Below are 24,465 nucleotides of genomic sequence, written 5' to 3' on the forward strand. Positions count from 1 at the left end.
TTTTTATATACAAACGAGAAAGCTTTACTCAAATGCCATCGGAAAATCCACTAACAATTGACTTGTTGAAACCACCTTCTTTTACTGCCAACTCGTAGTACCCGTAAATGGTAGTTACAGCCAAAAGAATAGAAGTACCAGAACCAAGGGTACCCATCAAATCGCAAATAACCGACAATGCACCGATAGTAGCACCACCAAAAGCAGCAGCAATAGGAATGATTTTCTTTAATTCCTTGTAAGCCGAAGTGTCTCTGTGTCCGGCAATGACCAACCCTTGTTCTTTGAATTGTTTAGCAATATCTCTTGGCGAGGTACCGCTGATTTCGATCCAGGTGGTGGAGAAAACAGCACAAGACCCTAAAACAAAAGCAATATAGATAGTGGTCTTGATGGGGTCCAACAAGGCGTCAGTAAAGTTGAATGGAGGTTGGATGTAGTAGGCCAAACCGCCGTTGGCGTATAATTGAGACGACCCGGGTCTGGCGTCCCATGTACCTAACAATTTGACAAACAAGTTATTTGGCCATCTCATGAATAACAACTGGGAGATGATAAAGATGTTAGAAGCCAATGCACTTTCCAACATGATGGGAATGTTGGAGGTGTAAAACAATCTGATCGGGTACAGCCCGTATGGACCTCTTTGTCTAGTTGATTTCATTGGCAATTCGATTCTGAATCCTTGCAAGTACACAACGGCGAAAAACACCAACAAGGTAGCTAATAATTGGAACATGTTTGGCAAGTTTTGTCTGTAGAAGGATTCGATCAAAGCTCTCTTTTTATCCTTTCTTGATCCCAACAAGTGGAACATGGCCACAACCGCACCGTCGAATTCGGTTCCCTTGGCGGAAGTTGAGGTTGTTGGAGCAAATGCTTTCCAAAACACTTGTTCACAGGTGTTGGTGGCAGTGAACAATGAAACACCGCTTCCCAAACCATAACCTTTTTGCAACAATTCGTCCAACAAGATGACAATGGTACTTGCAAAAACCAATTGCAAGATCAACAACAAGCACACGCCCACCCCCAACGAGCTTGGTGGACCGTACATTCCTGTCAACACATAGACGGTGGCTTGACCCACGGCCAACAAAATAGCCAATAATTTCTGAGCGGTTTGGAAGGTTTCTCTATCGTTTTTGTTTTGCATATCAACATGGATGATTTTTGTACCTTGCAACAACTGGAACAACATTCCCGAGGAAACAATTGGGGAGATCCCCAACTCCATCAAAGTACCTCTATTGGAAGCCAACATCATTCTCAACCAGAACAATGGATCACTCGAATCACTAGATGCGATACCGTACAATGGGATTTCCGACATCACTAAGAAAATCAACAAAGTTATGATGGTCCACATCACACGCTGTTGGAATTGAACTTTACGTTCAGGCGCAATGACTTCTGGTAAGAAGGGACTGAAAGGTTTCACCAAATCTAAAACTCGAAATCCACTCATAGTTTGTTGATGGAGAAAAGAGGAAGTGTAAGAAAGAAAGAAAAAAAAAAAATGCCTTGTTGTTTTTTGGTTCGGTGTTGGAAAATTTCACAACCGAACACGTCAATAAAAAAATGTAGACTTCCCAATCAGGAAGTGTGTGGGACAAGCTGCCAAAATATGTGCTCAGCGAGCAATTATAATTTTTGCTTGAAAAAAAAAAAAAAAACAAATTTCTTCAACCAAAGAGTGGTTCACCAATCATGGCATCAGACTGGGCTGCTAAATTGAGTGGTGCATCTGCATCACCGGAGAGAAAGAAGGAAGCTGCTGAGTTTAATTCTCGTGAAGTGTTGGACTATCTACACACCAACTACACCACCTACCTCAACCACGCAAGGGAAGACAAAGAAGGCGAAAAGTATAAAGTGTATCGGTCGTTGGAGTCGCCTAACCAATGGACAAGCAAGCCGAGTGGCAAGAATGGTCCTAAAGAGGTTATTAGAAACCGTCATGGAAATAATGGTACTTTGGATTTGTTATTTGAGATCAACCGGTCTGTGTACCAGCAGAGACAGAAATAGGTAGTGAAATATATATCCCGGAGAATTTTTTCCTTTCATCCGACAGTCGGCCAGACCAGGAGCGCACCTGAAGAAGTATAAAAAAAACATTCTGGGGTACGTTGAAATCTTGACATTTTTTTTTTTTCTTCCCTCTTTCTTTCTTTCTGTAAAAAAGTATACAATGAGTGGTCCCGTTGATTCCGTTTCTAAGCAAATGAATGTCGATACCGACATCATTACGTTAACACGTTTTATATTACAAGAGCAGCAAACTGTTGCACCAACCGCTACTGGTGAGTTGTCGTTGTTGTTGAATGCGCTTCAATTTGCATTCAAGTTTATTGCCCATAATATTAGAAGAGCCGAATTGGTTAATCTTATTGGTGTTTCTGGCTCGGCCAACTCTACTGGTGATGTGCAAAAGAAGTTGGATGTTATTGGTGACGAAATCTTTATCAATGCCATGAGATCTTCAAACAATGTCAAGGTTTTGGTTTCGGAAGAGCAGGAAGACCTTATCGTGTTTCCAGGCGGTGGGACCTATGCTGTGTGTACTGATCCAATTGACGGGTCGTCCAATATTGATGCTGGTGTTTCTGTTGGTACTATTTTTGGTGTGTACAAATTGCAAGAGGGTTCTTCAGGTGGGATCAGTGATGTTTTGCGTCCTGGTAAGGAAATGGTTGCTGCTGGGTATACTATGTATGGTGCCTCTGCACATTTGGCATTAACTACTGGCCACGGGGTTAATCTCTTTACGTTGGACACGCAATTGGGTGAGTTTATCTTAACTCATCCTAATTTGAAATTGCCCGACCACAAGAATATCTATTCGTTGAATGAGGGGTACTCGAACAAGTTCCCAGAGTATGTCCAAGACTATTTGAAGGATATCAAGAAGGAAGGGTATAGTTTGAGATACATTGGGCTGATGGTTGCTGATGTCCATCGTACCCTTTTGTATGGTGGTATTTTTGCTTATCCTACATTAAAGTTGAGAGTGTTGTATGAATGTTTCCCCATGGCTTTGTTGATGGAGCAAGCAGGAGGTTCTGCTGTCACCATCAAGGGTGAGAGAATCTTGGATATCTTGCCAAAGGGTATACACGACAAGAGTTCGATTGTGTTGGGATCGAAAGGTGAAGTTGAAAAGTATTTGAAGCATGTACCAAAATAGATTATGTAGAAAAAAGAAAAAAAAAAAAAATTTATGAGCGCCCCACAAAAAAAAGTTCAACACTCTTTCTTCCTACACCATTATGCATAAACACCTACACCATGTTTCTCATACCATCAAGTCTTATTTATCAACTCATATCGCCTTAGACAACCTTAAGGTATTGGCGTTTTTGATTTCGCTCTTGTCTTGTCTTGTGGCAGGGTCGATATTGTTGTTTTCATTGTACACGTCATCGTTCCATGATGTTTTGGGTTTGTCGTATTTGCAGATTAACTTGATAGCGTCGTTATCGGCGTTGGGGATGTACTTTTGTTTGCCTGTATTGGGGTACTTGGCTGATTCGTATGGCCCGGCGTTGTTGTCGTTGTTTCTGATTTGGTTTTTCTGTCCCAGCTACTTTGTCAATAGTTATTTGGTGAGTTCAAAGAGCGAGTCGGTGGTGGGGTTCTGCGTTTGTTTTTGTCTTATTGGGCTAGCCACATCGTCGTTATACTTTTCGAGCTTGATTACGTGTGCACGTATCTACCCTGACCATAAAGGGTTGGCGATTTCTTTGCCTATAACCTGTTATGGTCTTTCTGCGTTGCTTGGGGCACAAATCTTGAAGTTGCCGTATTTCCACCACCACGAAAATTTGGATTTGCAGGTGGTTTTCCTGTTTTTTGCGTGGCTTTATTTGGTGGTGGGTATTGCCAGTTTTGTCTCTAGTTCTATTGTTATAGTTGAGCTGGAGTTGTTGTTTAATGTGGCAACGACGCCAGACGAGGAGACGGCATTGCTTGAACTCACACCAACGAGATCCCTCGAACCGCCCAACCACCACCGGAGATTTATAGAGTTTCTTAAGGACCCGTCAGCATGGATTTTGCTTGTGTCGTTGATCCTTAACATTGGCCCGATGGAGAGTTATCAGAACAATTTGGGGTCGATTTTGAAGCATACCAATGGCGCAGATTTGCCGAACCAAGTCAGTATTATGGCTGCATCATCGACGGGGGCGCGGTTGTTATTGGGAGTGTTATCGGACTATGTGTCCGAATATGTTTGTCGAGTATGGATATTGGTGGTGGTGATAATGGTTGGGGTAGTGGGACAGTTTTCACAATCGTCAGCCATCCTCAACGGTGTTTCGTATGGCGGTATGTTTACGATATATCCTACGATTGTTGCCTCGATCTGGGGCATTGACATTATGGGGTCTACGTGGGGGTCATTTATGGTTGCGCCCGCTCTTGGGTCGGTCATTTTCTCGATGTTTTATGGGCGGAATGCCGATTCGTGTTCTGATTGTTTGCTGCATTATTTCTACACGACTGCTGGGGCAATGATTATTAGTTGTATATTTGTGCTTGTGGCGTGGAAGATATGGTACGCCAAAGGGTTTACGAGATTTTGAGGAAATCCCAGTAATCCCAGTCCCAGTTGGAAGGTACGTTTTTGATGGCGTCGATCCAGCCGCTATAGACTTTTTCACTATACTCTATTTTCTCCATAGCGTTCCATAGATTTTCGTGTTGCATCTCGTCGATTAGTTCTTTTTCGGTGGGGTTGAACAATGGCGTTGGTGTGAACCCTTTAAAGTTTATATACAGTTCAAGCATTTTGTTTAGTTCCTTTACGGGGATGTCGACTGAAGCGTGCTTGACAAGGTCGGGATGGTTGGAAAGAAAGACGTCGGAAGGGCGTTCCATGATTTTGGCCAATGTCAAGTAGACTTTGCGCAACTGCCAGGCGTACTTGTGCAGCGACGAATAGTAGGCCAACTCTTTTACGTGGGCAAAGTAGATTGTCTTTAGGTAGTAGCGACAGCGCTGCAACTCCTGGAGGGAGGTATTGTGGGTGGTTAGTTGCTTGTGGATTATGCAGTCTACTCTCATTCTTAAAAAGTTTGTAATCATTAGGACGAGATGGATGTAGTTGAGGTTAAAGTATGCTAGGAATAGGGAGGTTGATTTTGTTCTGGTGAGGTCGACAAAGAGGATTTTGGTTGATTTGAGGAGGTAGGCATCTCCTTCTGGGGTGGCTCCTTTGTATAAGTAGAGGGAGTAGTACATGTACACCAATAAAAAGTTTACTGGGAAAATGACCAAATCGTTATGTAACACGCTAGTGCTGGAAGCAAGAAACTGCTGGAGATTACTCTCCACCTTAGCAAGTAGGTCTAGCACGGTTTCCAAGGGTGTGTCTTCTGATGTTTTTGAGTTGATCTCGACGAGTTTGCGCAACAATAAGAGCAAGTCGTTGCTGAGCCAGATGTTTTTCACTATACTCTGTTCGATAAGCGGTTGGTTGACGATTTGGGGGAGTTTTGTATCACACGCTTGTGGGTTTGACGACAAGACGGTTTGGAAGATGGCGCTATCGATGACCTCCATTCTTTGTAAGATGTGCCATATTTTCCGTCGCAATTGCTGTTGCTTTAGGTCGTGCTCTCCAATGTATTCAGGGTCCCGGTGTAATGCGAGGGAGTAACAGTTTTGGATAAGCACGCCAACACTTACTTGGACGTAGTTGCTTTGCGTGTACAGTTCTGGTGCCACGATTTTGTAGAATCTAAGCATGACCTCGGCCTGGAGTGCAGTTAAGGAGTGGGTTTTGGTGATATCGAATTCCTTCATTATTGTTTCTGCTGCACGTAGGGTGTCGTAGGAAACCGGGCACCCGCTTTTATCGGGGGTGTACATGTAGGCCATTCGCAAGACGAGCATGAACAACGCCAAGAATGGCAAATCGTCGACCGAAGCGATGCTGGGGAACGAGTTTATATAGTGTCCGTCGATTTGTGGGCCCAATACTCTGTTAATAGAAGCGGTAAACTCTGCTTCGTCGATGATGGGGATTAGCGGGTAGATGTGGTGGAAAAATGTATCTACCAACACTTTGTTGGCCCATGCTGGGGGGATTAAGCTGAAGAAGGATGTCAATGGGTCAGCAAAGTTTCCCGAAAACCTAAAGTTTGGGTTTTGGCCAATGATTTGTTTTAGTTGGTTGACTGTATACCCTTCTTGGAGGTTGGGGATGTAGGCATCGCCAAGTAGTGTCTTTGCCTTGGCAGTGAGAAGGCGCTTTTTCGCCAATGGCAAGTTTGCAAGGAGTTGGGAATACTCGAAATAGTGGGGGTCTCTCTCTAGCAAGTGGTTACAATGGTACCTAACTAGTAAGCAACCGGGATCTCGTTTCGACAAGATTAGGTAGGGGAATAATCGTTGCAATTCCAATAGTGGTGTTCCGTCGGTGAATGACTTGTTGAAGTTGATGGTTTCTACTTGTAAGAGCTCCTTTTTCCCTTCTAGCTGGGAGATCTTTTTCTCAATGGCAGATATCTGGTGGTGGGTCTTTTTGTCGAGCTTTCGGTTGTTGATTTGGGCATCTCGTTGGCGTGAGATGGTGTAGACACAGTCTCTTTTGGACTTGTAGCATGCAGCACAGGGGGTTTGTCGGTTGCATTTGATCTTACGTGACCGACATGTATCACAGCTGTATATGGTACGATCACGTTTGGTCATTAGTGAAAGAAAAACAACGAAAAAAAAAAAAAAGAAAGAATTTTTTATTTGCTATTTATTTTTGCTATATAAGAGCTGAGCAAGTCGTGGAGGGAACTGGCTTCGGCGAGTTTTGCGTGTAGTGGAGAAGCAAACTCGCCCGCGAGTTTCAACTGTAAGTCAGAGATGTGGTTAAGTTTTTCCGATCTCAAAGCCTTTAGGGAAGTTATCATTTCCAGGTAATCTGTAGGGGATGTGGGTTGGGTTTTGTATTGGTTTACCAACTTTTCCAAAACAACTGTAGTTGCTGCTGTTGTGATGGTATCGTTTTTGTCAGGGATGTAGGGGATAGCACCAAGTGTGTGGTAGAGAGCAATGATTTGGGCTTCAACGGAGGCCGATTCATCTAGCATCGATATTGCTTTGTCGCATTCCTTTATGAACCCTTCAACACGAGCGATATCCTTTTGGAGTACCTGTGTGTATGTGTTTGGCAAGTCGTCGAGAGACTCCAATCGTTCACGTAAAGACATCATGGTTAAAGAAAAAAAAAAAAAAAAAAAGTAAACAAAAGAAAAAAATTTTTTTTTTTTTTTTCGGTTTCTTTTCTTCAACCATGTCGAGTTTATCTACCACGGCCATTCAGAGCCTTGATGAGGCTTCTAGGAAAGAGATTATGCAGTTTGTTGAGTCTGAACAGTCCAAGTCGAAGGTGCAGCTGTCGATCCATAACTTTACAGATATGTGTTTCAAAAAGTGCAACAAGGATAAGCCAATCACCAGTGCTACGTTAGACGGACAAGAGGAGGCGTGTCTTAAGAATTGTTTGAACCGGTTTTTAGATACAAATATCAAGGTTGTTGAGGCGTTGCAAGGCCGTTAGATTGCTATATATGTACATAGGGTATCGATATCGTTATTATTTGCGAGTTTCTGTAGACTAGAGATGTTGCGTTTCAACTGGTCCGCAAACTTGCCAGGGTGGCGTCTCAGTAGGATTGACCAGGCACCGATAAAGTCGTAAGCGTAGGTAAGGACGAACTTGTGGTTGAGGTTGATGATATCGTTCTGGATAGTTAAGGCCAAGGCCACTTCTTCAGGGGTGATGTCGAGACTGACGAGGATATTGTTAAGGGCGTAGAAGATCTTTGATGTGCTGATAAACACGTCAGTGGATACGCGGCGGGTATATTTGGATAGTTGTTGCAAGAGGAACGGTCTGGCCGGGGTGTTGATGGTGGATAAGATTGTGGCGATGGTCTGGATGTAATCGGGGGTTGTCTGGTTAAGCTTGTACACCCAATGGTAGGCTTCTTCTAGCAATGGAAGGGAGTGGGCAATGGGGGTTATTGGTGGAACATGAACAAGACATTTAGATGCAGCAGATCTTACTTGCGGGAGCAATGGGTGGTGCAATTCCGGCAAGTGGGAAAGCAATTTGAATCCCTGGATCTTGCCTGGCACGGAGTACGTGGTGAGAACATCAACTACTAGCAACATAGCTAGTATGCATATTTCCTGGGTGTACGCGTAGTCCACCAAGAACCATGCCTGGGAAATAACCCCAAGATTTTCCTCCCCAAGCAGGATGTGCTTGTTCAAGGCTGTACGTTGGATCCTTTTCAGTGATGACTTGAAGTGGCGGATCAATTGTGGGATATATGGTTGGTAGTCGAAGTTAGACATTATGGATTTGACGAGGTTGGCATTTTCAAGTGAACACCATGGGAGGTTTGGGTCAGCGTGTAAGGATAGTGCAAGAACCAACTCATAGCTAGAAGTAGTCTCTATTGATTTGAGGAGGGGGTGGTATGTGTTTGCGGAATGTGTAGTATCTAAGAGTTTATCAAGAGTCATGATGAAGAGAAAATTTTTTTTTTGGTGGTGTTTTTTTTTTTTTTTTTGGCTTATCAATGATTAAACGATCGATTCTCCGTATATCACAAGAGGTCACAAAAGCACTCAAAGAGCAAAGGCCGGTTGTTGCTTTAGAGTCTACAATCATTACCCATGGCTTGCCGTATCCGCAAAACATAGAAATGGCCAAAAGTGTTGAGCAGGTGTTACGAGATAAAGGTGTTGTTCCTGCAACGTGTGCATTTATTGAAGGCGTGCCACATGTTGGGATTAACGATTTTGAGGGGTTAAGCAACGCAGTCAAGGTATCTAGGCGAGATATTGGATATGTGATGGCCAACAAGTTGAATGGGGGTACGACAGTTGCTCTGACAATGATTTTGTCTCATCTTGCTGGGATAAAGGTATTTGCGACAGGTGGGCTTGGTGGTGTGCACCGTGATGGCCAGTTTAGTATGGACGTTTCTGCTGACTTGATGGAATTGGGGAAGACACCCGTTAGTGTTGTGTGTGCTGGTCCGAAATCGATATTGGATATTGGGTTGACGATGGAGTATTTGGAGACACAAGGTGTTTTTGTAGGGACATATAATCCCGAGAAGTTGGATAACGTACAGGTGCCGGGGTTTTATTGTCGTGAGTCGGGAGTGATATCGCCATATGGGTTTGAGTCGTTTGCTGAGGCAGCACAGATTGGACATTACCAGGCGATGGTAGGGTCGGGGAGTGTGTTTTGTATTCCGCCGCCAAAGGAAACTGCCATGGATAGTAAGGTGGTTGGGGATATAATAGAACGGGCTAACCAGAAGGCGAAGGAATTGGGAGTTCTGGGCAAGCAGTTGACGCCGTTTTTGTTGAGCGAGATTGCTACATCAACTCAAGGCAAGTCCGTGGAGAGTAATATTAGTTTGGTAAAGAACAATGCGAGTGCTGCAGCAGAAATTGCCAAGGAGATGGTAAGGATGGTAGTTCCTTCTGTTTTGGTGGTGGGGTCAGTTGCACTTGACACGATGGCTAAACTTGGTCCTGGAAGCAAGATGGGGGACTCGAATATTGGCACGGTTAGGAGTTCTATTGGTGGTGTTGGGTATAATATTGCCAAAGCCAGTGGGTATGTAAATGGGAATACCAAGTTTGTCTCAAAGGTGGGGGATGATGTGGGAGGGAGAACCATCCAGGAACAAGTGCCTGGGTTGGGTATTGGCAGGGGGAGAACGGCGCAGTATGTGAGCATGCATGATAGTAGTGGGGAGTTGATTGTTGCGTGTGCTGATATGGAGATAGCAGAGGAGATGGAGGTAAACGACAAGGCTGGTGTGGCGGTGTATGATTGTAATTTATCGTCAGAAACGGTGTCGAAAGCACTTCCAAACAATGAGTATAACATTATTGAGCCCACGTCGCATGTCAAAGCGAGACGTATTGGGAAGATGGAGGTGGGAGTTTTCCCCAACAATAGGGTCAAGTTGATTACGCCGACAGTTGCAGAGTTGTCCTCGATTCACGAGTCAATGCGAGACAAGTTTGATGATGAGTGGTTTGGGGTGTTGGATGCCATGCAGGTTGATCAGATTAGGGATAGGTTGGATAAGAGGTGGTACGACAAGGGTGTTTATCAGCAGTGTTTCCAGTTGTTGCCGTTTTTCCAGAATATACTAGTCAAACTTGGCAAGGATGGGGTGTTGTTAGTCAGTTTGTGCACCACAGTGGAAGACTATAGGTCTATTCCTACGACGTCTCCGTATCGGCCAAAGAGTATAGTTTACAGTCGGGGCAGGGGAGTGGGTGCAGTTGTTGAGTATTTCCCGATCCCCAAAGAGAATGAGAATATCGAGGTGGATAATGTTACTGGTGCTGGTGATGCGCTTGTGGGGTATCTTGCGGGTAAGCTTTCTGAACTGAACTGGCTCAACCATGAGATTGGTTCGGTTGAACAAGTTTGGGGGAAATGGGAGTCGATCTATAAGGCGCAATTGGCTGCGGGTTTAACTATACGAGGTAGAAGTCAGGAGATTGCGAATATATAGGGAAAAAAAAAAAAAAATCATCAACACTTTTAAAACTTTTCTTTCTTCTGTAAGCATGTTCAAGTATTTACGTTATTGTCGACCAGCGTTTATTGTTTCTGCAGTTGCAGCTACGCCATTGTTTTATCCGCGTATTTTTCTGGAGGTGAAGCAGGTTGTTGTTGACTCGTCGCTTAATCCGTTTCCCACAGAGATTAAGAAAGGGTTTTTTCATAATGATTTTGAGCTATTAGGTCATGGAGTCAGGTCTGTCACGTTTATCGCGTTTAAGGTTTATGGAGTTGGTGTATACATTGCCAAGAAGGATATTCCCAAAGCCAGTACGTTGTTGGTGGGCATGGCAGACAAGCTTAAGGATCCAGAAGAGTCAGCCCAGGCTATTGAGAAGTTGTTGGATAATGATATCAAATTTTTGGTCCGTTTGGCACCCGTGAGAAATACCGACTTTAATCATTTGAAAGATGGGTTGATTAAATCGATCTTGGCCCATCCCAAGAGTAAGGAAATGAAGGAGGAGTTGGGTAATGGGCTCGATGAATTGAGAGAGGCATTTACTAGAAAAGGGACAGTTCCAAAAAACCATTTGTTGTATTTAGAGATGCTTGATGGGGGGAAGTTGGCATTGAGTTATGTCAACCCCAAGAAGAAAGAGTATAAGATGGGGGAGGTTACGTGTCCGCTTGTTGCAAGACAATTGATGTTGCAGTACCTTTCGGGTGCCAAACCCTTATCTCCATCTCTACGCGATAGTTGTATAGAAGGATTTATTAATTTATAAAAATGTCTCTACATAATGATAGACTCTTTTTCGACGTTAGAGGAGATTGACTTGTGTGGCAAGACCTTGGCGCCGTTGACGTAGATTTCGTTTTTGACTTCGACGTCGTCACCCAAGACGGTCACACCTTCGGTTCTGGCCCACTTTCCAATTCTTGAGTTCCAACCGACAATGGTAGATTTGACCCATGCGTGGTCCTTGACTTGGGAGTTGGCCAACAATACGGATCTTTGAATTCTAGCACCTTCACCGACAACGACGTTTGGCCCAATTGTGACGTTTGGACCGATTAAAGCTGATGGGTGGATCTTGGCAGTTGGGTCGATCAAGACGTTACCGCCATGGACGTATTTCTCTTTGCACAATTTCTCTGGGTGTTTCTTTGACAAGGAGGTCAAGTACAAGCAGGTACCAGAAAGGAAATCTTTTGGTTGACCGACGTCCATCCAGTATCCTTCCAAGTCGAAGGAGTACAATTGTTTTTGTTCGACCAAGATTGGGAAAGTTTCTTTTTCGATGGAGGTTGGTTTCATTTCAATCAAGTCGATAACTGATGGGTTCAAGATGTATAAACCGGCATTAATTCTGTTACCAACAAACTCGACTGGTTTTTCAACAAATCTATCTATCAAGTTTGGAGTGTCTCTGTCGTGGACAATGACCCCGTATTTCGATGGCTCGTCGACCTTTGTAGCAACAATAGTACCGGCAGCACCGTGGGCTTTGTGGAAGTCGGCCAATTCCTTGAATGGGTAGTCACAGATGACATCGGAGTTCAAAACAAAGAATGGGGAGTCGTCTTTTTTCAAAACTTCTTCAGCCAATTTCAATGGACCAGCAGTGCCCAAAGGTTCTTCTTCAACGGAGAAGGTGATGTTAACGCCGTATTCCTCTTCGTATTTCTTTAATGTGGAAACCATGACTTCTGGACGGTAATTAACGGCCAAGACAATATCGGTGACACCAGCAGCAGCCAATGCTTCGATTTGGTGTAAGATCATTGGTCTGTTACCGAACTCGACCAATGGTTTAGGTAAAGTTAAGGTTAATGGTCTCAATCTGGTACCGTAACCGCCGACTAAAATTAATCCTTTCATGATGATGTGTTGTTGTTGTTGAAGAAAAAGAGGAAGAAAAAGTATTGAAATTTTTTTTTTTTTGGGAGTGTTGACGGATTAATATGTTGGACGAGAAATGGACACGAAAAAAAAAAATTACGTGTTTCTTAGATTTTGGATGGTGCACGCAAAAGTATTTTTAGAAGGAAATGGTGGTGGTGCTGGCGGAGTAGGTTGTGCGCCATTTTTGTGTAGCAGCCACCAGCCCACGGTGGTGAAAAGAAATATTTTGCAAGGTACCATGTGCCTGGACAAGGGCACGCACACTACACGATAGACGTGTTCCGCCCAGTATAGGAAAAAAAAATAAAAAAGAAAGACTCTTTCTTTCTATCAGCACCAATAGGCGAGTCTTTGTGAATGTTGGAATTGGACACCTATGTCAGTAAGTGACGACAAAAAAGGACTTGAGTATTGTATTTTTTTGTGCCGGATCTTGAACCCATAAACTCACACTAACAGTATATGGGTCTAGCTAAGAGTATAATGTTAGAACAGAGTCAATGTAGTGTATAATAACCAGTAGACGGTTTCTAGATAGATCAGAGTTGATGCTATTTCTGGTATTTGGTTCGGTTGATGCTTAACTTTTGTTCATATTTGGACAATAAGCTACACCAAAAACACACAAACTACTCTACGGATAGATCGAAAACTAGCCCTTGGTAGAACTAAAATACATACGTAAATGACATTGCATCGGTACAAGCAATCATTTGTAGAACATCTAGCATCTGTACAAACTATCATCCGCAATTAGGGGGTGACAAGCACCCCCAGGAAGAATAACTTGATTTGGATTAGACATACTTTTTTGAAATGGTGCACGACCTAAGATTGACCCCCAAAAAAAATTTCATCATTTCAAAACAATTTATCGAAAACAACTGGAATAGAAAGCACACATGTTGGAATGGGAAAGTCACTAGTGCCAGATCATGTTGAGGAGTCGTTTTTCGCGTCCACTACCCAGATTGGGCACTTGCTGGATATCACCCAGAGTATCAGTAAGCAAGTGGGATTACGATATACTCGGGTTATACGTTTAATGTGAATAGAGTTTGCGTTGGGAGTTTGATTGGTCAGCACGTTTACATTGGCAGCCCTATTAAGTTTGAGGATAGTTTTACACATTTGTGGAGATGGGAGATGTGACGCAAGGCTTGCACCTGATCGATATGGAGAGTGTTGAGGCGAATACGCTCAACGGGGCATGTCAAAACTTATATTCCTAAGGCCGTTCTTGCGAAGATGGAAATAAAGGGCAGGTATGTGGCTATCCAGTTAAGTTTTGAGGTTGAGTTTAAAATACAAGCTTGTGAAGGATGGCAATAAATATGATGGAGGTTAGTCACGATGAGGTGATGATAAGGGTGATCTTAGAGCAGGAGAAGCCAGTACTGGTAGAGCTGCCATTATGTTGATCGAGAAGTGCAACGGTTAAGTTACGAGCAAAGGATAAGGAGTTTACTCATCGAATGGGGATACTGTTCATTTTGGGGATATCTTGTGAGAAACAGGATCGAAAATACACAGATAAATTGCTCAAAAATAAGTTTTGATCTTAACAAATATGGAACAGATCAATTGATTAGAAGTTAAATGAAATCTACTGTAATCGATTAAAAACAAACAAGTCTATTTGCGAGGAAACAACAAACAATCAACTGTATTTGATTCATGTATGAATCTTAAAAACGAACAATTGTAGTTGATTATTCTCTAACTCAAAACAAACAGCTCTACTTGGCCTGTCTATAAACCTAGAGAATAAACAACTATATCTGGCTCGTATATCAATCTAGAAATTACAATAGCGTTTTTGGTTGGCATGTGAAGCTACAACAAATATACTCAAACTGACTACTCTAAAGGTTTTCTCAACCCTGAATTGCATCCGTTCAAGTTCTCTCTACACCTGGATTGCATCCGTACAAGTTAGACATCCATAACTCTGTTGCATCCGTACAAGTTAGACAGCCGTAGCTGTGTTGCATCCGTACCAGTCTTCATCCGTACAACATCCTGAGGGGGTGACAAGCACCCCCAATTTTCAATAAGCTGGGGCATCTGTACGGTATGCCGATTGGTGTGTGTACTTACCAAGCAATACAAAAAGAAAAAACGAACAACCAAAAAAAAAAAGACCAACAACAACAACAACTACTCTTCACCAGAAGGGGGCCCAGTCATGGGCAAACACCTTTCAAAGAGAAACTACCAAGACAACTTATTATTGTTATTCCAAATTTATCATTTTCAATAATGGAGGATGTTATTACAAATATTGGCAATATACCATCGAAAGCAAGTGAGTCCTTTGCGTTCAGTTTTTACATACAAGTACACCTTGGAGGCCCGTTTATAAAACACTAGTGTCTTCATATTATTGCATTCAGAGAGTTTAAGTTTCGTTTTTAATTATGATAACCAAGCCGCTGACCATGGCAAAGAAGTTGGCGGAAAAGCTGCCACCGCCACCACCGAAGAAGGGGAGTACCAAGACGGGCACGTGTGGCCACCAGTTGGCCAAAGCAAAAAAGAAATAGAAATGGAGCCCAATGAAGATACCGACCGTGAGTTGGAGGAGTTGGAAAATATGGTTAACTATGTTAAGAGCATTGGAGCAAGCCAATGGCCTGCGATGCTCAACAGATTAGATGGCGCCAGTAAGGCGTTTATTAGAGAATGTGTCTCCGACATGGTGACAGACAAGTATACTGGTGACCACACCAATGTGGTCGATGAAAGAGACTCGGATGGAGGTTACTTTGAACAACAAGAGGCCATCAAGGTCCACTTGAAAAAAACCATCCCAAATACTATTAGAGAACAAGGAGCCAACTCCGACATGGAGAAGGCATTACTTTACGCAGCAGAAAATGACTTATTCAGAGTAAGATTTATGCCAGATGGTACATACAGAATTATCTACTCACAAATTGGAGAAGAATTTTCAGATAAGTTTCCAGAGTTAGATTCACAAATGGCAATTGAAAGCCATTTAGAAAAATACCCAGAAGTCCAAGTGGGTAAAAACAAATACAAGGTGGTTGTTAAAAACAACCATCACGACAACATCGGCATCTACTGTTTTCTCCACCCAGCCGAGGAGTGGAAAGTTGAAAAATTAATACATGCCTTTTTTGATAACAAGAGGGACGAATGGATGCCAGCACTCAAGCTGGCAGCAAATATTACCACTACAGAAGAGAATATCGAATTTAGCATTTTGAAAAGTGAAGTGAACAATGCAGATGAATTTACAAAACAACCTCTTAAGGCTGGCAAGTATGCTACGTCTTATTTTATGATTGGATGGTCCGGAAACAAGGTTCCAAAAAAGAGCAGATACTTTTGGAAACATCACAAATTAGATTTGGTATCCACTGCCAAATATTGCACCAATTCCCCTACTTTATTCCATACAAGATGGTCTTGTAAACACGGCAACCATTGCTTCCGTTGCAATCAAAACGGACATGCTACAGGGAATCATTTCAACAATCCAGCAAAGCAAGATTTTGAAATCCATAAAAGGTGGGAATTCGTTTGTTGGTTGATTCCAATCGTTGTTGGTTAAATCGGCTTGGGGAAAAATACGTTTAATCTGAATTGCAATGTCATCAGTAGTAACGAAGACTGGTTTAGGAACATTGGCCAGAGTAGCCAGTTGATTAGTACTTAACTCTGCCATTTGGTCCCTTAAAGCAGTAATCTGCTCTTGGAGATCCAATTCCTTGTCCTGAGCTTGGGCCATAATATCCGAAGCGTGTTGAAAACGTTCGTCTTCAAAACGGACACGCTTGTTATAAGCTTCTTCAAAGGCTCCGACTTCCTTTTCCAATTCGGGAGTTTCTTGTTCAACGTCCTGGACATGAGACTCCAACTTCATAGCAGCAGAATTGAATTTTTGAAAGTCACGCGCTTCCTGTTCACGGGTTTGATTGATACCCTGTGCTGTTTGCTGTTCATATCGACTAGCAAATTGATTGAACATTTCCATCATCTGTTCTTGGAAGGCCTGTAACTGTTTGTTGACACTCGCTTCCACACTTGCTTGAAAGGCCAAATTAGTAGCATTAGCGGAGGTATCGGTAGTAGCTGAAGTGGACGTATCAGATGAAGATGGGGATGGACTCTTTGGTCCAGATTTATTTGTTTGACTCATAATTAAAAATAACTGATAGATAAAGTTGCAAAAAGGAATTTAAACAGGTGTTCCGTAAACGGTATATAAAATTTGTGGTAATAAAAATTAATACAAAGGAAAATTATTTGGGGTGGGAAAAATTATTTTTATTTTTTTGTGTGAGGTTTTGTGGGTTTTGTGTTGTTTTTGTGTGTTTTATAATAGCTGCAGGTTGCGAAAAAAAAATTATTGCGAAGGTGTGGTTGTATGTTTTTTTTTGTTTGATTGATAACTAATATTGTCAATCAATAATCATTTTATTTGAACTAGTTGTCGATCAAAAGGTGAAAATGATTTTGATTGGCTAGGAACTTGTCTTTGAAAAGCGTTCAATCAAATTTGTTGAGTTTTTTTTCGTTTTTTTTTTTGTTTGTTAGAATGGAAATTTGTTAAAAAAAAATTTTTTTTGTGGTTTTTTTTGTTGGGTTTTTTTTTTTTTTTTTAAAAAAAATTGGTTACCTGAAGAGACTGAAGTATTCCTAGGTTTTATTAATTAGATATTACGACGGACAATATATGTTGCTCTAACTTTCTATAGATTCGAAGCTAATTATCAGTATGTAATAATTGAAAGTAATAAAATATGAATTGTCTTCCAAAGAGAAGTAGTATATAATAGAGAATAATAAATTAGCAATTATAAAGGATTCGTCGAACTCCCTGAGTTGAATTCAAAAGGACTGCACATAAAATATTGCAGATCCTGTTTTACAACAAGACCTTTGGTAAATAAAATCTGAGCCTAATACTTTCGATAAATTGAAATTGATAGTTCAACAAGTTGAAATAACTTCGTTTCCACATTTTTGACCACATGTGCTAACAAACTTTGTTAGCTTGACCACATGTTTTTTTCTTGACCACATTTCTTGACCACATGTTTGTTAGCACTTATAATTTGCCCAATTTTGGTGGTAGCGCAAAAATAAGGGTACCATAGGGATCTACAGAATCCAGGGAGATAAACTATATAGATTTTAGGTTTATGACTTTAATATACACTGAGTTGTTGTTGATCAGAAAAAGGTTAAAAATTTAGGGGCAGGAGAAAAAATGATTTTTTTGCGCGCACGACCCGAAAAATCAGAAATTTTTGAAAAACAGCGATTTTTGGTTGTTTTTGGAAAGACGTGGATGGACAACCAGGGGAGGCGGTAAGCTGAGAGTTGATAGACAGTTAGCTAGGTCAATGAATTTGTGGTTGGAAAATGAACCATTGTTATACCCTTTTTGTGTGGCAAGTTATTAATGATTTTCTTTGACCACACGTTTTTGGGTAGCGCCGAGTTTTGACCACATTTTTTTTCTCTGGTTGACCACATTTTGGGTAGCGCCAAAGAGCGCAGATTTTAAGGGCACTGATTGTTTGACCGCAGATTTGACCGCACGTATTCTTTGAGCACTGATTTTTTGAGCACTGATTTTCTTTGACAACAGGTTTTCTTTGACCGCACATTTTTTGCCCACAGGTTTTTCGACCACACATTCTCTTTGAGCACTGACTTTTTGACCACACATTTTTCTTTCACCATCTACCGCTACCCGTGCATTTTTGACCACATGTGCTAACAAAGTTTGTTAGCTTGACCGCATGTTTTTTTCTTGACCACATTTCTTGACCACATGTTTGTTAGCACTTATAATTTGCCCAATTTAGGCGGTAGCGCAAAAATAAGGGTACCATATGAATCTACATGACCCAGGGAGATAAACTATATAGTTTTTAGGTTTATAACTTTAATATACACTGAGTTGTTGTTGTTCAGAAAAAGGTTAAAAATTCAGGGACCGGAGAAAAAATGATTTTCTTGCGCGCACGACCCGAAAAATCAGAACTTTTTGGAAAACAGCGATTTTTTGTCATTTTTGGAAGAGTACAGGAAGGGCAGAACAAGAGGTGGTAAACTGATAGTTGGTAGAGTGCTAGCCAGGTCAATGAATTTGTGGTTGAAAACGGAAGAGTGATTGTACCTTTTCTGTTCCGCAAGTTATTTATGATTTTCTTTGACCACACGTTTTTAGGTAGCGCCGAGTTTTGACCACATTTTTTTTCTCTGATTGACCACATTTTGGGTAGCGCCAAAGAGCGCAGATTTTAAGGGCACTGATTTTTTGACCGCAGGTTTGACCGCACATTTTCTTTGAGCACATCTTTGGTAGCACTTTCTTTGACCGCACATATTCTTTGACCACAGGTTTTTTGAGCACTGATTTCTGACCACAGGTTTTCTTTGACCACACATTTTCTTTGAGCACTGATTTTTGACCACACATTTTTTGACCACACATTTTTTGACCACACATTTTTTGACCACAGGTTTTTTTTATGACCACTGATTTTGTTTGAGCACTGATTTTTTGAGCACATCTTTGGTAGCACTTTTCTTTGAGCACTGATTTTGTTTGACCACTGGTTTTCTTTGACCACAGATTTTTAACCACCACATATTTAGAGAGCACATATTCTTAAAAGCTACATCTTTTGTTGTATTGTAGATAGTGGCACATGAATAGGTGCATCTTATACAGTTGGTGGCAGCAATTTTAAGTTTATTTTTGACAAGAAAGTTGGCCCAAAAAAGTTTCTTAGAGATTGTTGGGAGTACTGTTTGGTGATATTCTTTATATTTGTTCTAATTACATTTACATAGTTTTATATTAGTGTAGAAGAACGAACAAACTCATTATATCCAATGTAATACCGTTGTATTTGCTGGTTATCAGTATTAACACTGAAAGACCCTTAAAGGTTTTTTATCTAGACACAAAACCAATATATATTCAATCTATAACATTTTTTCCGGATTAGGAAACGACCAATACCAGCACTCGCCGGTTTTCTTTACAACTAATTCAATAGGGGCGATTTTGTTGATTAAGTCGTTCAATTTGGTTTGCCAGGTTTCGCCACGATGTTTTTCAAGCATCTTTTCAACGTCTTGTGGATTCAAAGTAACCGAGCCATGGTTGTAGTCGTCTGACAAATAAACAGTCACATGTCGGTACCCGACAATGGTGTTTTTTTCTCTGATAAGAATTTGAGAAATCTCTTTTGGAACAATCTTTGTGATTTTATAGACACGCAGCAAGGTTGTTGATTCTGGTGTGATGTTGAACCCATGGGTGGGTTTCAATTTTTTTGCTGGAGGTTGACTTGGGACAGACGAAGGCAATGTTGAGGGAACTTGTTGGTCGTCGTCGTCACTAAATTCAATATTGTAAATGTCGGTTTCATCAGGCTGTGATGACGAAGCCACGGGTTGATCTTGTAACTTTGCAGGATGAAGTTCTATAAGATGGTGGCTAAGATAAATCACGAGGAGGTCAAGTACGTGATTAAAATGCGGTACCTTAGACAAGGTATTTCGTACATGGTGCGTAATTATATTCAAATGTCACTGGTAACTGAAGTTATCGAAAAGGCCCAAGGGCATCACTGGATGAGTGCTTACAACTCGTATGGTAACACTGGTGGTTGGGATACCTATCATAGTACAACGATTCTGATGATAATGAGACAATTTTTTTGCGTTGTACCAAAAATATATCGGTATTGACGTTGATCAAAATACATCAAAGCTGTTAATTCTGAAACCAGTTAAACCTCCTTTGCGTCTTTGCAGTAGCTTGCAGCTTGAAGACATTGAACAAGCAAAAATTGATTGTGGCTACCAGCAGAAGGATTTTGATCAGGAAAAGTTGATATTGGAGATATGTTGGTCTGGTGCAAACAGCAGAGCTATTGTTGCACCTACTGGATTTGGGAAGACGTATCTCTTTTTGGTTCCTATACTTGCTAATAAAATAATGAAACGAAGGGAAGGTGGCAAAAGAAGAGTGAGTTTTTTGGTGTTGCCGTATAATGTTGTTGCAGTTGAGTTTGAAAAGCGAATGGCAGAGTATGTTAATGTGATTGGTGTTAGAAATCTTAACTCGTTTGATGGCAGTATTGATTTGGTTGTGGGGACAGTTGAGAGTTTAACAAAGCTGAATGTCAGTGATTTTTTTTTGAATTTTTCTCAGAAATATGGTCAACAGTGTCAGCTCTACCGATGAGGCGCAGGTGTTGATTGAAGAAAAAGAATTTCGCCGGTTGAACCGAGTGCACTACCGGATTTTGCATTCATTTGAGAGTGCGACGTTGCCTCGGAATTTTGCAACAGAGATGGAGAAAAATTTGTTGGCACCGAAGGTGTACAATACTGTGAAAACTGAACCTAATCAAAATGTTTATGTTGAAAGGGAATTTATTGGAGAGGACAAGAAGAGAGTTGGTTATTTGATTGGTGTTGTCAAACAATTTTTGGTGAGCAATAGTGATGGTATTATATTTGTGTACTTTTGCAATCTTGAGACGCTTAAAGAGATTAGTCAAGAGTTTGATGATGCTGTTGTTATTCTGTCAGAAACGAAAGATATCAAGAAAGCACACCAGGATATATCAAAGACACGTTTGATTCTTGCTACAAAAGCCGCTTCAGTTGGTTTGGATATTTCTGGTATCAAGCTGATAATTTTTTATGAAACATTAGCGACTGTTCCGGAGGCAATTCAGGTCATTGGCCGGTTGCGTGGGAAACCGCTGTATGTTTTATTTCTCTCGGCTGATGATGAAGTATCTAACGGAAAACTTGTAGTGAGCGAATGTTTCAAGAAACAAATGTGCGAATTTTATGGTTTGGAGTGGGGTGATCATCGCAATTGTTGTGGGCAACCGGCAGATTGTACTAAAACTATTGTTGAGCAGATGAGAAATGTGACAGTGGAAGTGTGTGGGAAGAGGTGCAGGTGGAGGAGAGTATGATGGACAGAGCCAAGTTCAAGTTGGGTGAAATTAATGAAAGATATAAATTTATTAAAATCGACACACTTTATAAATGGTTTGGATTCTATTTAACTACTTTGGATAATAGCCCAGTGGTTCGTGTTGAAGGTGTGTGCAAGTGGTGCTTTATGTGCAATGAAGGTTGTTCTCCGACATGGTGCGAAAGACGACAGATTGTTAGCTTGGCGTGTCGAGTTATTTTTGGTCAAATGAGTGGTGATGATGTTTGTGAGATTGTTCAACAAGGGCTTGGTGGGTTGCAATTGGAATGGGTGGTCAAGAATGATTTAGATACAATGATCAATGAATATGATAGTAAACTCTTGCATTGTAACAAGTCAGTATCGTTTGTCTATTCAGGTGCAAGTGTTGGATAAGTTGTATTGCAAAGTGTTGAAAAAAATTGGGAAATATGAACCTGAAGAATGGTTTATGAAATCGCTTGGAGCAAATGAAAGTATGGCACCTGATGGGCAGAATTGGAAAGAACACGCTGCTGAAACATATTTCATGGCACCTCGTGGGAGAGATATGTTATGTAAAAAATGTGGATGTATTAACAAAGATCATGATAATTGTATAGGGGAAAAAACTATTTTATGATATTTGATCGTTGGTACAGTAAAGGTCAAGTTAAAGTGTTTAATCATTGGATGCGGGCACTAATGCGAGCAGAGGCTGTCAATCTACATCAACATGTTATGGTGGCAGTGTATCAAGAGGTGGATAAGGAATTATTTTTTTTTTTTTTTTGTCGTTGTATATTAATATATGTGACATTATAAAAGGAGACGTAGTGCGGCAGGTGATGCTATGTGAACAGCATTTGGCAATCTAATGGCAGTTTGAAATGCGAATGCCCGTTGTGTAAGTTAATTGTCAGTTCTATTGTATAAGGTATAGTGAATGCCCAGTTTGTATCTCGTTGTGAAAGCTGGTTGAACAACATGTAGTATCAGTGGTTTATGGCAGTGTGAAATATTCTAATGCAAGCTGGTATGTATGAAAGTTGGCAAATCTGTTGGATTTGGTGGTTCAACAACACGTAGTAACTCAATGGCAGTGGGAAATTCAACATAAATTGTATAAGCTGCTGTGTGTGTGCCGTTGTCAATGCTGTTGTTTGTCAGGCAGTTGTAGAAATCATGGTCGTGATGGACAGATTGAATGGGCATTGCAACATGAATTGTGTAAGCTATTGCAAATGCCCAGACATGTATTTCGTTGTGTTTTCTAGTTGTCGAATTAACATAACAACAGAGTGTAGTTTCAGTAGTCAATGGCAGTTCTGGAAATCATTGCAAATTCATTTTTGAATGGCCGTGTGTAAGCTGTTGTCATTTCAGTTGTAAATTCTGGCTGAGTCAATAGTCAATGGCAAAATGAACTGTCAGTTGGTGAAGTGAACAAATGAATAGCTGACCTAGACAGTTGGTGCAACAGCAAATGAATAGTGGTGAATCTCAATTCAATGGCAGTACAATTGTGGAATGAGTTGGAAAAACTGGGAAATCTTGCAAATCTGGCAAAACAGAATACATTGCAAAATTGAACAACTAACAATAAACACCCTGAAAGAACTGTGGCAGGTTCAGCTGGAGTTCAATTCTGGAAATTCAAAAATCTAAGCACTTGGAAGATCTGGGAAATCTGGCAAACTGAACATCTGGGAAATCTGAACTTCTGATAGTCAGAACTAGAACAGCATAATTGATTGAAGATCTTGTTGTTGTTGGTGGAAAGAAAAGTGATGAAAATTTTTTCTTTTTTTTCTCAACGTGGCAAAAAAAAAAAGTAGTGCAAAAAATTAATGTGGGGAAAGACACGAGGTGCTCAGTGTAGACTTAGATGGGGTCTGTAGATTGGCAGGGTCTTGATGTAAATCACGTATGTCTAACAGCCTAGGCTGAATTATGGCAGTGGCAGGAGTGGGTTTTTTAGAGAAGATTTGAAAAAAAAACTGAGCAAAAAAAGAACCAGGCCCTGACATCAAGGGACAGTGGAACAACAGTAGTAAGTGGTAGACGTAAACTAAGCCTTGATAGGGATAGTAGGGGCCCTGTAAATTAAGTTTGCATTGTTTTGGGAAGTTTAAGATTTAAAATTTTAGGTTGAATTGACTGAAAAGTTGAGGAAAAAAAAGACGAGAACGGGAGTTCTGGCAACACTTTGTGCACACAAAAAACTTAAAAAACAATATATAAGCTTAAATATGGACTGTAGGAGGTAGCTAAAGTGAGTCTGCATTGTTTTTTAAAGTTTTGGGAGTAGAGTCTTAATTTTTTGAGGTAATTTTACAAGAAAACTAGCTCAAAAAATAACATCAACTTGCGGTGAGGTAGAGTTTCAAAGGTTTAACAGAGAGCTTATCAATTCAGAGTCATTGTCAGAGTAGTGAGCTTATTGTTTGGAAGTTTAATTAAAGGTGTTAGAGTGTGTTGACTGTGATAGCTATGAAATCTGGGGTGTGGGAGACACGCGTCACAAAAAAAAATTAGTTGGTCAAAAAAATAGTTGGCAAAGAACATCACTTTTCTTCTTGAACAACAAATTGACAACAACAAAATATTCAATCAATCAGTTATTCAATCAGATGAAATGAAGTACGAAGATACGACTACTACTTGAACCGGAAGCTGTGCACCCAGGGGATAAATTACGAATTCATGAAAAAGTCATTTCAGCTGGAAAAGACAATTTGAAAGAGATATCAAATCAGTGGGTGCAAGCTACACCAGGAATGGAGAGAGGAGCAAATTCAAGCAAGTTGTCTAATTGAAACTTGTCAAGTAGGGAAACAAACTCAAGAAAATTGGAAATGTCAATCAACAGTCAGGACATGGGAGTCAGACAGTGGAAAATCACGGATGGACAAGCGCAGGGCAAGAAATGATTTGGGTGGAAGATGGGTGCAGATCAAATTCAAAAAAATAAGGGATTGAGAAGTACTGTGAGTGAATGGACAGACAAGCTATTACAGGTGGAAGTAG

The 24,465-nt window shown here is 41.0% G+C and overlaps 14 protein-coding genes and 1 pseudogene across 14 annotated transcripts, besides 4 other annotated features; 8 read left to right on the plus strand and 7 right to left on the minus strand. All coding sequences in view use genetic code 12, as the record gives it.

Annotated features, from left to right (window-relative positions):
* Positions 1–28: 28 nt before the first annotated feature.
* Positions 29–1,468, minus strand: CD36_87680 (subunit of Sec61 complex, putative; the record flags this gene model as incomplete). Its single annotated transcript, XM_002419623.1, has 1 exon — positions 29–1,468. One exon carries the CDS (start codon positions 1,466–1,468, stop codon positions 29–31), a length of 1,440 nt encoding a protein of 479 aa, XP_002419668.1.
* A 242-nt stretch (positions 1,469–1,710) lies between these two features.
* CD36_87690 (conserved hypothetical protein) lies at positions 1,711–2,031 on the plus strand (the record flags this gene model as incomplete). Its single annotated transcript, XM_002419624.1, has 1 exon — positions 1,711–2,031. One exon carries the CDS (start codon positions 1,711–1,713, stop codon positions 2,029–2,031), a length of 321 nt encoding a protein of 106 aa, XP_002419669.1.
* Positions 2,032–2,194: 163 nt separating this feature from the next.
* On the plus strand, positions 2,195–3,190 carry CD36_87700 (D-fructose-1,6-bisphosphate 1-phosphohydrolase, putative; the record flags this gene model as incomplete). Its single annotated transcript, XM_002419625.1, has 1 exon — positions 2,195–3,190. The coding sequence occupies one exon, from the start codon at positions 2,195–2,197 to the stop codon at positions 3,188–3,190; it is 996 nt and encodes a 331-aa protein (XP_002419670.1).
* Positions 3,191–3,272: 82 nt separating this feature from the next.
* On the plus strand, positions 3,273–4,589 carry CD36_87710 (monocarboxylate transporter, putative; the record flags this gene model as incomplete). Its single annotated transcript, XM_002419626.1, has 1 exon — positions 3,273–4,589. One exon carries the CDS (start codon positions 3,273–3,275, stop codon positions 4,587–4,589), a length of 1,317 nt encoding a protein of 438 aa, XP_002419671.1.
* Positions 4,576–6,699, minus strand: CD36_87720 (fungal zinc cluster transcription factor, putative; the record flags this gene model as incomplete). The annotated part of the gene is made up of 1 exon (XM_002419627.1): positions 4,576–6,699. One exon carries the CDS (start codon positions 6,697–6,699, stop codon positions 4,576–4,578), a length of 2,124 nt encoding a protein of 707 aa, XP_002419672.1.
* A 44-nt stretch (positions 6,700–6,743) lies between these two features.
* CD36_87730 (conserved hypothetical protein) lies at positions 6,744–7,214 on the minus strand (the record flags this gene model as incomplete). The annotated part of the gene is made up of 1 exon (XM_002419628.1): positions 6,744–7,214. The coding sequence occupies one exon, from the start codon at positions 7,212–7,214 to the stop codon at positions 6,744–6,746; it is 471 nt and encodes a 156-aa protein (XP_002419673.1).
* An 80-nt stretch (positions 7,215–7,294) lies between these two features.
* Positions 7,295–7,561, plus strand: CD36_87740 (mitochondrial import inner membrane translocase subunit, putative; the record flags this gene model as incomplete). The annotated part of the gene is made up of 1 exon (XM_002419629.1): positions 7,295–7,561. The coding sequence occupies one exon, from the start codon at positions 7,295–7,297 to the stop codon at positions 7,559–7,561; it is 267 nt and encodes an 88-aa protein (XP_002419674.1).
* Positions 7,558–8,535, minus strand: CD36_87750 (conserved hypothetical protein; the record flags this gene model as incomplete). Its single annotated transcript, XM_002419630.1, has 1 exon — positions 7,558–8,535. The coding sequence occupies one exon, from the start codon at positions 8,533–8,535 to the stop codon at positions 7,558–7,560; it is 978 nt and encodes a 325-aa protein (XP_002419675.1).
* Positions 8,536–8,591: 56 nt separating this feature from the next.
* Positions 8,592–10,562, plus strand: CD36_87760 (indigoidine synthase A-like protein, putative; the record flags this gene model as incomplete). Its single annotated transcript, XM_002419631.1, has 1 exon — positions 8,592–10,562. The coding sequence occupies one exon, from the start codon at positions 8,592–8,594 to the stop codon at positions 10,560–10,562; it is 1,971 nt and encodes a 656-aa protein (XP_002419676.1).
* A 55-nt stretch (positions 10,563–10,617) lies between these two features.
* CD36_87770 (uncharacterized mitochondrial protein, putative) lies at positions 10,618–11,340 on the plus strand (the record flags this gene model as incomplete). The annotated part of the gene is made up of 1 exon (XM_002419632.1): positions 10,618–11,340. The coding sequence occupies one exon, from the start codon at positions 10,618–10,620 to the stop codon at positions 11,338–11,340; it is 723 nt and encodes a 240-aa protein (XP_002419677.1).
* Positions 11,341–11,348: 8 nt separating this feature from the next.
* On the minus strand, positions 11,349–12,437 carry CD36_87780 (GDP-mannose pyrophosphorylase, putative; the record flags this gene model as incomplete). Its single annotated transcript, XM_002419633.1, has 1 exon — positions 11,349–12,437. The coding sequence occupies one exon, from the start codon at positions 12,435–12,437 to the stop codon at positions 11,349–11,351; it is 1,089 nt and encodes a 362-aa protein (XP_002419678.1).
* A 2,572-nt stretch (positions 12,438–15,009) lies between these two features.
* CD36_87790 (possible retrotransposon-related protein) lies at positions 15,010–16,041 on the plus strand (the record flags this gene model as incomplete). Its single annotated transcript, XM_002419634.1, has 1 exon — positions 15,010–16,041. One exon carries the CDS (start codon positions 15,010–15,012, stop codon positions 16,039–16,041), a length of 1,032 nt encoding a protein of 343 aa, XP_002419679.1.
* Positions 15,070–15,957: a mobile genetic element (partial ORF1 (subtelomeric)).
* Positions 15,877–16,629, minus strand: CD36_87800 (transposable element protein, putative; the record flags this gene model as incomplete). Its single annotated transcript, XM_002419635.1, has 1 exon — positions 15,877–16,629. One exon carries the CDS (start codon positions 16,627–16,629, stop codon positions 15,877–15,879), a length of 753 nt encoding a protein of 250 aa, XP_002419680.1.
* Positions 15,976–16,629: a mobile genetic element (Gag ORF sections (subtelomeric)).
* A 490-nt stretch (positions 16,630–17,119) lies between these two features.
* Positions 17,120–17,366: a mobile genetic element.
* A 503-nt stretch (positions 17,367–17,869) lies between these two features.
* On the minus strand, positions 17,870–18,136 carry CD36_87810 (hypothetical protein; the record flags this gene model as incomplete). Its single annotated transcript, XM_002419636.1, has 1 exon — positions 17,870–18,136. The coding sequence occupies one exon, from the start codon at positions 18,134–18,136 to the stop codon at positions 17,870–17,872; it is 267 nt and encodes an 88-aa protein (XP_002419681.1).
* A 1,795-nt stretch (positions 18,137–19,931) lies between these two features.
* On the plus strand, positions 19,932–21,454 carry CD36_87820 (annotated as a pseudogene).
* Positions 19,932–21,454: a sequence feature (incomplete, apparent frameshifts, no splice consensus sequences;~Similar to C. albicans YRF1, (HPR5)).
* Positions 21,455–24,465: the final 3,011 nt, after the last annotated feature.

Source organism: Candida dubliniensis, chromosome 3 (assembly GCF_000026945.1).
Source record: "Candida dubliniensis CD36 chromosome 3, complete sequence".
NCBI classification, from domain to species: Eukaryota; Fungi; Ascomycota; class Pichiomycetes; order Serinales; family Debaryomycetaceae; genus Candida; species Candida dubliniensis.